Source organism: Lacerta agilis, chromosome 12, assembly GCF_009819535.1.
Source record: "Lacerta agilis isolate rLacAgi1 chromosome 12, rLacAgi1.pri, whole genome shotgun sequence".
Classification (NCBI taxonomy): Eukaryota; Metazoa; Chordata; class Lepidosauria; order Squamata; family Lacertidae; genus Lacerta; species Lacerta agilis.
The window spans coordinates 44,289,873-44,302,832 of NC_046323.1; the positions used below are offsets into that span (position 1 = coordinate 44,289,873).

General features: G+C 43.0%; 1 protein-coding gene across 1 annotated transcript in view; it reads left to right on the top strand.

Annotated features, from left to right (window-relative positions):
- PTPRN2 (protein tyrosine phosphatase receptor type N2) overlaps positions 1 to 12,960 on the top strand; it is a 583,237-nt gene that overhangs the window by 527,482 nt on the left and 42,795 nt on the right. The window contains exon 16 of the mRNA XM_033165163.1: positions 1,413 to 1,486. Within this exon, the coding sequence (XP_033021054.1) occupies positions 1,413 to 1,486 (74 nt within the window). The remainder of the gene's footprint in view (positions 1 to 1,412; positions 1,487 to 12,960) is intronic.

Consider the following 12,960-nt stretch of genomic DNA (forward strand, 5'->3'; position numbering starts at 1 on the left):
TTGCTTTCCCCTTTGCCTGTTGCTGCAATTAGAGGAGGAAATGTGTTGAAAGAACTGTTATCAGCCACTCTGTGCAAGGAACAGTTAATATTCATGTGGCCCATCTTGTTGTCTTGCTGTGTGCTTCAGACTTCTCATGGTGGATGCTGCTGCTACTGCTTCCAAAGTATGCTTTGCAATACTTCCCATCATGTTGGGCAAAAAAATTCCGGCATTGCCGGGGGTTGGACTAGATGACCCTCGCGGTCCCTTCCAACTCTACAATTCTATGATAACAGCAAATGTCGTTTTGCATAAATGACATTTCATTTTGACAGCCTCATAGTGCGGTTTTCGTGCATGGCTTTTGGACACAAATACCTTTATCCAAAATTTCATGGCGCTTTTGGCTTGTAGTTAGAACTGTTAGACCCAGTCAAGTGTATAAGCACTTTTAATAGTTTTGATAGATAAGCTTACAAGGCAGCTGTTCTCTGTGTTGGGCCTAGGGTGGAAAGTGGAGCCGGGAGTAGCCATGGCATATATGTGTTTTAAAAGTTTTTTGTGCTCTTCATGCACAACCGAAAGCAGCACATTCCTATTCCATGTACTTGTTTATTTTGTTAGCTGTATCAAACATTCTGTATTGTACACCAGACTGAATGCATGTGGCTGTACCGTGAGATCGGCGCTGTTTATTAAATTTCATCAGTTATCCTACATATGAACTTGGGGTGGAAATCCCTTTAATATAAACCTGGTATTATTGGCAACAGTCTTTAAGCACTGATGTGCTCATACAGAGAAGGAACAGGGAAAGGTGTGTGGTTTGACAACATTAATGCCCTTGCTAGGGGCTACTGAACCTGAAGCACAGTCTATATTAAACATTCTGTGTTTTTAAGTGAACTTGTTAGACACCAAACCATTTTACTGATTGATTGATTGATTGATTGATTGATGTGGCGAGGTTTATACACTGCTTCATCATAAAAAAACTGCTAAGCCGTTTACATAAAATGATATAAAATAGTCATTTGAAAATACTGATAAAATCAAACGTTAAAAACATGTTGCGTTAAAATTTATCAAGCTATAAATAAAATCAGTAGTTATTTTCTCAAAATATATATATATGGTAGACTTGTGTAAATTAAAACATTTTACTTTTTTTGCAGGCGCTCTAAACAATACAGTGAAGGCACCTGCCTAATAGCAATTATTTTTCAACATAGCAAGTTCCATATCAAGAACACTTTTTATATGGTTCTTATCATTTAAATTAGTCATTTGGAAATGTCTGTATTTAGAAGCAAGTGTGCAAAAGATAGGCTGAATAGTAGTGGTCTGTTCAGAAATGCTCTTTGAAAGATCTGTTTTAGCATAAATATGATGAATACTGATTTAACTTTTTTTTATTTAAAAAAAATCAGATGATCATTGCAGGATATGTTTGAAAGCTGAAAACAGTCACGACAACTCGGACTACATCAACGCAAGTCCTATTGTAAGTACAAAACTGTCAGGTTTTCTGGGCATCTTAGAGTTAATGATGCAAGAGGCGTTCTGATCCTGGGAGTTTAGCCTTGCCCACTGTAATACGGGCACTTTTCCTTTGTCTAGAAAAGGGGAGGTTTGGTTTCACTTTCCCCTTCTCTGCATTCATTCTGCCTTATTGCTTTGTGTTACTGCTGAATGTTAGTTTGCTGCAAGCATGCAGCTCAAGTCTGGAGGACTTGTGTATGTGTGCTACTAAATAAAGCCTAGTTTAGTTTAGTAGCACTGGCGTCTGTCAAGTTATTTCACGACGCCACGGAGAAGCAGACCTAAAAAGCCATCACGACGCTGTGCTTAACTCTGCAATTGGAGAACGCTCGGGACGCAGCAGAAGTGTGCCTGGGCGCCATTGATGTCGGAGACGATCGTAAAGGTGATTGATTGCAGTGCCGGCCAGCAGCACTACTTGGGTCAAAGTTTTTATGACCCAATATCAACACTATTCAAAACAGGTTATGGCTTAATGGCTTAATTGCTTTATTGCCAAGAAGCTACGCTTTGATGGCGAGGCGTCCTGAGGAGATTGATTGCCAGGACGGGAGGTCTGCATGTCTGCGGGGCCGGCAGCCGATAGCCCAGCTGGAGGACTGTTTTGTGCCATGCTTTTGAGGCACAAAGCAGGGAAACCTCGCTGGTGAAGAGAAGCCGTTTTCCGGAGCTGGGAGCTGAGAGGCGAGTGCTGAGTTTGCAGCCACGTGAGTTACCTCAAGCCCCAGGGGGGAGATGGCGCAGTCCCATGAGAGTTTCGTGCCACCCTTTCCAAGGTTGGATGGGAGAAACTGGCAAGATTGGGCCAAGAAAATGGAGATATTTCTGATTGCTAAAGATCTTTGGACTTGTACTCAGAGCCCACCAGTTCAAGCCCCTGCTGCTGAAGCTGCTGCAGCACTTAAGAAAGACCAGAGGGCTACTGCTCACATAGTCATGGGCATAGAGGAAGAGCTGATGGTGCACATAGACGCTGCTACTAATGCCCACCAAATTTGGGAGTGTCTTAAGCGTGTATTTCAAAGAACGTCAGCTGGTGCCAAACTTCATACAACTAGACAGCTGTTTGAGTTACGTTTGCAAGAAGGAGGCTGTGTGCGTCAACATGTGGCCAAAATGCTGGCACTCTTCAACAAGTTGAGACAGCTGAATGTTCCTTTCTCAGAGGAACAAAAGGTCTATATCCTTCTGAGCTCACTAGACCCCAGTTATGAGACTCTTTCCCTAACGCTGGAGTCCATGCCTGCAAGCCAGTTGAATCTGGACTATGTTACTGGGAGGCTGCAGGACGAACAGGACCGGAAGCAGAGAGAGAAAGGGAAAGCTGTTAAGGGGGGTTGCTTTTTGCCTAAGCCCAGGAGTGGAGAAAACGCTGAGAGCTCTGTTAAAGCTTTTGCAGCTAAGCGCTGTTATCTATGCAATTCTGATAACCATCTTCAGGCAGACTGCGATCAGGCTGACTTCAAAGATGGTTTCCATGGCAACCGGGAGATGAAAGGAAGACCACGTCGTGGGAGAAGAGGACCTTCCAGAGCAAGCAGAGGAGGGGCTGGAGCCCACTGCAAAGCAGCTGCATATGCCTTGGTTGGAAAGACAGTTGCTACCCCCAAGCTGCGTTGGTTAATAGACAGTGGTGCGGGGAGACATCTAGCGCCACCTAGCAGCCAGTTGCGGAACTGCAGGCCGATCCAAGATGCAACTGCAGTCACTCTGGCTGATTCAACCACAAGACCTGTTACCAAAACTGGTGTTATGTTCATGCCTTGTCTTAATGATGATATTGATGTGTATGTTTTAGATGGTATGAAATTTGGTTTACTTTCTGTTTCAGCTTTAGACAATGCAGGTTATCTGGTCAGTTTTGGCAACCAGGTATGCACCATCTCCAAAGATGGGAAACAATTGGTCCAGGTGAAAGGCCATGATGGGGTGTATATGCTGGAAACTGACAACAGTGCCACAGAGAGGGCGCAGGGTGTTGGAACAAGTAATGGCATCTCTGAGGAGACTCAAGCTCAGTATGCCAACTTACCCACGCATGATCAGTGTTTGCATTTATGGCATCGCAGATTCTCGCACGTGAATTGGAAATACGTGCGCAAACAGGTAGAGTGCACTGATGGTTGTAAAATGAAGGAGTGCTCCAAGTTTCTAGACTGTAGAGCTTGTAAAAGAGCCAAAGTGCATTCTTGCAGCTACCCATCGTCTGATAGGGTGACCAAGCAAGCTTTCGAGCTTGTGCATGCGGATCTCTGTGGTCCGATGGGGGTGCCAAGCATGGGTAATTCTCGTTATGTTCTTTGTCTCACTGATGATTTTAGTCGAGCAGGATGGATTTTCACGCTCAAAGACAAGGGACAAACAGCGAAGGAGATTATAGAATGGGTGAAAGCAGTAGAGGTGGAATTTGGAACCCGCGTGAAAGCGTTTCAGACAGACCGAGGCACAGAATTTACTGCATCTAAGCTGCAGGATTTCTTTCGTGCCAAAGGTATCAAGCATAGAAAAACTGCTCCTTATTCTCCTCAAGAGAATGGTGTTTCTGAGAGGCGGAATAGAACAATGCAGGAGGCAGTAGATGCTCTCTTGTTTGACTCAGGCTTGCCAAGATGCTATTGGGCTGAAGCCTGGAGAACTGTCTGCCACACTCTTAACAGGACATACAGTTCCGTGATAGGGACCACGCCCTACTTTCTACTTTATGGAAAGAAGCCCAAGGTCCACTATTTTCGGACTTTCGGGGCAGAAGCTTGGGTTCTTATCCCCAGACATTTACGTAGAAAGGGCAGTCCAAGATCACAAAAGTTGATTTTCTGTGGCTACGAGACAGGTTCGAAAGCCTGGAGATTTGCTTTCCCAGATGGCGATCGTTCACGAGTCATAATCAGCAGGAGCGCTGAGTTTTGTGAGCAGCAAGGCTGGAAAAGGATTCACGGAAATCCTGAGGTGCTCACAGATCCGTTCAGCGATCTTGATTATGAAGATCAGCCAGTTACACCTGCCAGTGGTGCAGAAGGTGGTCAACCTGCTGGTGTTTCGGGCCGCATTCCCGAACACGACCAGGGTGCAGTGTCAGAGGGGGCAATCCCAAAGAGACAGGTGAAGACAGAACCAAGGAGTGCACCCACATCTCCAGAAGTAGCTAGGAGAAGCAAGCGAGGTAGGTCTCCAAGGTCTCCAACAGGGAAGCCCAGTCCAGGGGGACATAGCAAGCGCAGTAGGTCGCTTGGTGGTTCACCAGACGCCAGGGACTCCCAGGCTGAGTCTAGCACGTCTGGGTCAGGGGGCGAGTCACCGGTGGTGCCACGGCGTTCCAAGCGCACTACAAAGGGGAAACCTCCTGACAGGTTCCAAGCCACAAATGTTTGGGCCGGTTTTGCTCACTGCGAACCGGAAAGTTTCGCTGAGGTGCAGAGATTACCTCAGGCAGAATCCAGCAAGTGGCAACAAGCAATGGAGAAAGAACTTAGTGCCATGAAATCTCTTGGAGTTTTCACGCTGACAACTCTGCCAGCTGGACAGCAAGCTGTGAGCTGTCGCTGGGTCTATAGATTGAAACCCACTGCAAGTGGAGAGCCACAATATAAGGCTAGATTGGTGGCAAGAGGTTTCAGTCAGAGGCCAGGAGTGCATTACTCACAAGTTTATGCACCCACGTCCCGTAGTGAAACAATGAGACTGCTTCTTGCTGTAGCAGCGCAAAGAGGCGCAGAAGCTGCTCATTTTGACATTGATGTCGCCTACTTAAACGCACCGCTGCAGGAGGAAATCTATATGCTACCTCCTCCGGGTTTTGAGGGCGACAGGTCAGGTCTGGTAAATCTGCTGAGCCGAGAGGCAGCAAAGCCCAGTGTGATGAACAGCTCCAATGTTGGGTGGATGCTGATTGGGCTTGCGGCTCAGACAGGAAGTCAATTTCTGGAATGGTGGTAAAATTTGGAGGTTCGGTAATTGGCTGGAGGTCAAAAAAACAGAGTTTAATTGCTCTGTCATCCACTGAGGCAGAGTTCAGTGCTCTTTCAGAAATGTGTCGAGAGCTTGAATTCTACAAGTGCCTAGTGCAGGAAGTGTGTGAGAAGTGTTACCTACCCATCACCATATGGGAGGATAACCAGCCATGCCTGAAGCTGGCTGAATCCGGCCAATTCAACGCTCGAACCAAACATCTGGATATTCGGTTCAAAAATGTGCATGAGAGCGTTAGGACAAATGTGGTCAAGCTGAAATATTGTCCTAGCGAAATGAATCTTGCCGATGGATTCACAAAGCCCTTGAGTTTCCAGAAACACGAAGTTTTCTGTGATGGGTTAAATGTTGAATGAAATGTATATATGTCTACCCAGGATTGCGAACGAGAGGGGGTGTCAGGTTTTCTGGGCATCTTAGAGTTAATGATGCAAGAGGCGTTCTGATCCTGGGAGTTTAGCCTTGCCCACTGTAATACGGGCACTTTTCCTTTGTCTAGAAAAGGGGAGGTTTGGTTTCACTTTCCCCTTCTCTGCATTCATTCTGCCTTATTGCTTTGTGTTACTGCTGAATGTTAGTTTGCTGCAAGCATGCAGCTCAAGTCTGGAGGACTTGTGTATGTGTGCTACTAAATAAAGCCTAGTTTAGTTTAGTAGCACTGGCGTCTGTCAAGTTATTTCACGACGCCACGGAGAAGCAGACCTAAAAAGCCATCACGACGCTGTGCTTAACTCTGCAATTGGAGAACGCTCGGGACGCAGCAGAAGTGTGCCTGGGCGCCATTGATGTCGGAGACGATCGTAAAGGTGATTGATTGCAGTGCCGGCCAGCAGCACTACTTGGGTCAAAGTTTTTATGACCCAATATCAACACTATTCAAAACAAAAACAAAACAAAAAAATACTAATTTGCCTTTTTCAAACTAAAATGTTAGTTCTGGTGGAAGAAAAAGGTTGGTTGTGATGCAAGTTATAATAGCAATTTATTGAGTCCACATGGTGACACCCCTCCAATATTTCCCTTCCTGTGACTTTCTGACCAGCAGTTTGCCTGCTTCTGATTGCAGCTACGTACAATGGGTGTTCTTCACATCTCTCAGCGGTTGTATTAATCATTTGGCTAAGAATGCTACAGAGTGAGAGTTTAGATAAATGGGGAGTTTCTGGGTGGGAGAGCAAATACTTGCCCAGCTCCCTGCAATAGGTTTTAGTAAAACTCCTTATATCTTGGGACATAGTGATTGTTCTTGCTGTTCATTATTATCATTCCCATAGTTGTGGGAATAATTGCTTTTCCCCATTGACAAAATATTGTTAGTAAGGTACAGCATATGCCAGGCTTCCTCAAACTCGGCCCTCCAGATGTCTTGAGACTACAATTCCCATCATCCCTGACCGCTGGTCCTGCTAGCTAGGGATCATGGGAATTGTAGGCCAAAAACACCTGGAGGGCCGAGTTTGCGGAAGCCTGACATATGCCCTCTGAAACAGCATCTATCTTGAGGAAAGACATTGGGATCACCTTAAAGCCAAGTAGCCATTTTGTATTTATTGTATGGCAAAATTGTGTGCCCTGGTAATTTAGATTGGCAAAATTTGTGACACTGCAGGAAGTGAACTGCAGCAGAATCAGAACTTTGTTTTGTTTTCCCTTCCTTTCAGAGTTCACAAAGGGTAACTGAAATCTGTTCCCATTTCTCACATCTCAGTCCAAATTCTTCCAGTCATTACAGTTTCACACAAATCAAACTGTGTTTGGCTAAAATAGATGTTTCAATGAGGCTTCACTGTGTGTCACACAAGCTGTCTCACAGTCCTTGGTAGTTTCCAAGAGCAAAGTATGATTTGGGCCAAGTAACATCAGAATATTGTAAAATGCTACTTCATTCTTGCTTGTTTAAAATGTGTTAAGTATTTTCATGGTATTGAAGGTAATGTAATTTTGTAAATGCAGTATTAGTAGTAAGCTTCAAGTCCTCAGCGGAGAACTTGCTTCTGTTAACTTTCACACTGATGGGCTAAAAACATCTCTTGTTTGTTTTGAGAACTTAACCCTGGTCTAGCCAAGAACGGATAGGAAAGGCTAATGAAACGTAGCAGATGTGCGGAGACCTGAAATAACAGTGGTTTGATCTTCTTCACCAACTACAAATAATCTTTTTTTAAATTCAGAATAAATAAATGAAGTAGTTCAAAATTTAATAGCTCCCAGCAATTACTGTGCCAATAAAATGGCATATTTGATGCATCTGCGCCACGAAGCCTTTGGATGCGAGGTGAGAATCGCCCTGTATTCCAAACAGAAAATTAATAACGCTAGAGCTATAAACTATGAATTGGACTAGAAAGTTTTCTCTCCCCCACCCCACCCCCCACTCACCTCCCTTCGGCATGTGAGGGGCCTGATGAAGCCGGAGTGTAATATAAAGCAATTACATTCAGTCCTTGGAAAGGGAGGCTTCCAGGGGTGTGCTTATAGTTGTGTATTTCCAGCTCCAGGGTCAGTGGTCCAGCCTCCAGCTGGGGCTCACTCAACCTTTGCTTGAGTCTAAATGAGTAAAGCAATACATGCTGGGGGCGGGAAGGGGGGGGGGAGGCCTTCTTTGCACCAGACAATGCGTTGGCCACCTGCCCACATGTTTCTTTCTCAAAACTGCTTAGCAGCCCCCCCCTCCCTGCCCCCACTTTCCCATCCCTCCCAATACATTGTGAAAACCCAGGGTGGGTTTTTTTGGTTGTTGTTTTTTTTTAAAACACTTAATGCGCTCAAAAAGCAACAAGGAGAAAACTCTGCAAAGAGATCTGATGAAATACCTTTCTTGACCGTTGTTGTTTTTAATTGCTATTCCAATGCGAGGGTGCTTAGAAATTCCTTGGAATAAAACTGAGCTGGAAGTCCTCTTTCCTGTTCTCCAAAATAACATGAAATAACCGAGGTAATAACTCTGCTGCCAGCGGTTGAATGAAAAGCTTGCAATTACAGCACAAGGAGACCCTGACTGTGCAGAATAAAACTGTGATAATTACATCTGTCATATTTGTACTTTGTCCTCATTAAATTCCAGGGAAATCATCCAGTAGTAAATAATGTGCCATCTTTGTTTTTAAATCAGAGGTCATGGAAGTAAATGGGAATTCTGTTTTTCCCCCCTCTTAGGGTGTTGGAGGGGGGGGGGGAAGGGGGGAGCCCATCAACTACATTAACAAAAATAAAACAGCACCTACCTTTCAGCTTGCTTATTACTGAAGCCACCAGACTGAGGAATGTGATTAACATGACAGTTTGCTCAAACACGGCATACAATTTTTTATCAGTGAGAATAGATTCTGAAATTTGTAATGACATTCAAAACCATATTTATTTCATTCCATTATCTTTTTCATTTTTTAAAAAGAGGGATTTTTTTTAAAGGTGGGGGTTTTTTTGAAAGAAAGAAAGAAAGGCAGGTGCCAGTTATAATAATTGTATGTTCTAATATACTATTAACATATTAGTCATAATTTTATCATCTCCTGTATCATTTTTATTTTTAATAGAGGAAAGAGGTGATTCAGTAGTATTTACACCTGCTGAAAGTCGTGTGAGTGGCGGTTTTAAATATATTGCAGCGTGGAAACAAAACTGCCTTCGAGCTTGCCCGTAGTTTTAAAGAAAATTAACTTCATAGAGCTTTTGGTTTTATGTGTTGGTTTTATACACATTAAGTTTAACCATGCATTTGAAATAAGTATGCAGGAAGTCAGGATAAATTCAACAGCCAACACACATGCAGAAATGAATTTAGCTGGTTCTTAGCCACAAATAATACATTGCTCAAAGCCAAAGAACTAAATAAAAGAAGTCTGAATTGTATGTCGTGTCGGCACACTAACTGGGAAAATACAAATCTGAATTGGTATGAAGCTAGTTCAGTTATAAGTGGAGTCACACAGAACAGATATATTGTTTGTTTAAGATTTTATCACAATAAATAATGGCATAATATCAAATCTTTTCTTACTATTCCCTTGGTAAGCAGTGGGGCATTGTTTTTATTCATATCTGGATTTTTTTTTCAGTGCAGAAGCATATGTATGAAGTTTGTTAAAACAGAAGGATAAAATAACACTCTCTAAATATAAAAAATCGAATCTTTTACACATTAGCATTTTTAGCATTTACTTGGGGGCAGCATAAATATGCAAAAAGAATTGACATACATATTTTAAAAATTCAGATAGAATTGATTATAGCAATGTATTTGTATTCAGCGTGGTGTTCTCTAGTTTAGGAATTGTCAATCAATTTTAATTTGGGGACAGGCAGGGAGAGAGCTTAGATGACTTGGAATTAAAACATCTTAGGTTTAGAGGTGGTTTGATCTGATCCCCTGCAGGAGTTCTCTTCTGATAAGTTGGAACGAGGCAGATGGTTCTTTTGGGCGCCTTTCGATTATTCCTTCTTCCTCGTATGATACCAGAATCAGAGCTGTTAATTGTGCTTTGGTTCAAGTGATCATTAGTCACATGTATATTATCATGGAAACTCTGGATATGTGGTAGACTAGCTCTCTTCCAGGCTTGCTGGAGCAACTGTGAAAAATGATAATTTTGTGAGAAGCGGAACATGTGTAATTATGCATTTAAAAAAAATAGTCACACTCTACCAACTTATCTGTGTAAGTTTTTTTTTAAAAAAAATATAGTCTAAACTCCCTAAACCTTTGCAGATCAAAAACCGTTGATATTTGTTCTAATGAGCCAATTATTAGCTGTCTTATTCTCTAAAATGAACTTTGTGACCATTTCCGATTTATCTATCTGTAGTGATAATTTCTGAGTGTAGAGGAAGAAGCTGTGCTTTGATGTTCGAGATGTTTTGGCACAACATACAGATTTCATTTAACAACACTTCTCCATTGTTTCTGTGCTCAGAATATCTAGATGCCCTCAGGGATTGTTCAGAAACTTTACTCTTAAGCAGCCTAAACATTTTGTGCTAAGCTTTTATTGGTTGATGTTTCCAGCTGGGTTATATTAGTTAACGTGAATTTGAGCAAATTGATCTCAGTGGTGCTAAGATCCTGAATGACCTTCAGTGGTTCAAAGGATTTGGCTGAAAGGTTTATTCTGGCATCAGGATAATGTTCCAGCTTGTGCCTTTGCTCCACTGCCAGGACTTGACTCTGGTCTTTGGTCTGGTGGCACTGTTGCTTTTTGACTCTTATCTCAGGACTTCATCCATGCCCCACCAGCGTAGAATGAGGCATGGCTGAGACAAATGTGATGACTACCCAGGGCATTCACTGCCTGTCTAGTTACCCTTGCATTATTTTTATCCTGCCCTTTTCTCCAGGGCAACACAGATAGGGTTTCCCTCAAGTTGCTTTCATGGATGAATTGGTTTTGAACCAGCCCCAACTCAGCAGTAGCAAGAGGTCTTGACTAACCTTTCTTGACTTTGAACCTACTTCTAGTCATGGCATAACTCTTAAGGCAGGCTTCCTCAACCTCGGCCCTCCAGGTGTTTTTTTTTTTTTTTTTTTGGCCAACAACTCCCATGATCCCAAGCTAGCAGGACCTGTGATCAGGGATGATGGGAATTGTAGTCTCAAAACATCTGGAGGGCCGAGGTTGAGGAAGCCTGCTCTAAGGCAAACTTAGCATAAACACACCAGTTCTTGGAGAGAAGATTGTGGCCGCTTTGCTTCTCCTGTGCTTCTGCTGCAAGCTAAGCCATGGTTTGACTTAGCTTAGGTATCTGAAGAAGTGTGCATGCACACGAAAGCTCATCAAAAACAAACTTAGTTGGTCTCTAAGGTGCTACTGGAAGGAATTTTTTTATTTTTTATATTGTTTTGACTATGGCAGATCAACACAGCTGCCTACCTGTAACTTTGGCTTAGCATGTCACCTGAAGCTGGGCTTGTGGCAAACCGTGAGCTGTAACCAAGGTTTGCTCTTATTCCCAATGTAGATCTTCACTCCCCCTACTTTCCTCCATTTTATGGTTTGCCTCAGGTGTCTTGGGCCAGCCCTGCCCATGCCTGACCTAGCAAACTAGATTACCAGCATCCTGATGCAAGTTTAAGTTCCATGCTGGTGTGGTTTTGTTAAGTGTCCTAATGGCAAACTGTATCCAGGGGTCTTTGTGTTTGCAACCATAATAAATTTAAAAACCTCAGTACCAAGTGGAACAAAACTGGACAGCTTTCCACACATACCTAAGTATATAGCAGCACTTTTGCTGCCATTGTGCATGTTATTATCATGAGATCCAAAGTAGTTTAATAAGCTGTGCATCTATTTAGATCTCTGCATTTCAGCTGAACAGAGTGCAAATTGTGAGTTAATATACAAATCCCCCCAAATATATTTAGCATTGGGAATTTTAAAACGTGCAAGTTAATAAAGGCATGCATTATTATTTTCAATTAGTTTAATCTTGGCAGGGGTCTGTAAATTCATTTATTAACATAGAAGAAAGCTTTTTTTTGCCATCTTGGATATCCTCTGAGAACATATGCGCGCTAGGCAATGCCAGTTTTTAGTGAGACTGATAACCTTTCTCCTCTTTGTTTTGTGCCGCATCAGTAGTAGACATCAGGCAATTTAAACATTTACATTCATTGAAGTGATATAATACATGCAAATTTGAAAGTGACCCAGCTATTTCTTTATGCAAACTAGTAATCCTAACCTGCATGTGTCTTCTCCATAGCTGCTTTCTGCGCACCAGAATATAATAATTGCAAATGTCTGTGTTATTGTTAACTTGATGATACGTTTGACCGGTCTTTCCTCATTATGATGTCTGTAATGCTCAAGCTGCAGCTTTCTGACAACAGTTGATTTATACTGTAAGGCCAAGAGTGGCCCTTTCCTGATTTATCAAATAGTGGAGGGTTTAGAAGTATTTCTCCCGTGGCAGTGGCTCTCACCTCATCACTGATTTAGCTTGCCTATTCTCTTACATTGTGAATACACACAGCTTCACTTTATTCCCTTTCATTCACAAAGTTCGCACCATTTGAAATGTCAGCATAAGGAATGGACAAGTAGAACCAAACAAATGCCGTGTAATCCAATGTCTTGCCTACAAGGGCAAAGATTTCCACCAGCCTACAGTCCAGGGGCAGCTAATGTGGTGCCCTCAAGAGGTTGTTGGACTACAGCTCCCATCAGTCTCAGCCAGCATGGCCAGTAGTCAGGGATGATGGGAGTTTGAGTCCAGCAAGATCTGGAGCACACCATGTTGGCCACCCCAGTTGTAGTCTTTCCTTAACCTCATCATTCTAGTTTTCCATGTGTCTCCCCCGACACATGCACAGAAACATTTCCACACTTGCAAAGTGCTGCCAGCAGTCTGAAGTAATCCAGTGCAGAAATGGTTTTAGTAATGTGCTTTTGTGGTAATGAGCTGCTTGCCTGTACCAGGGGTAGTTAACCTGTGGCCCTTGAGATGATGTTGGAGATGATGTGGCATTCCTGA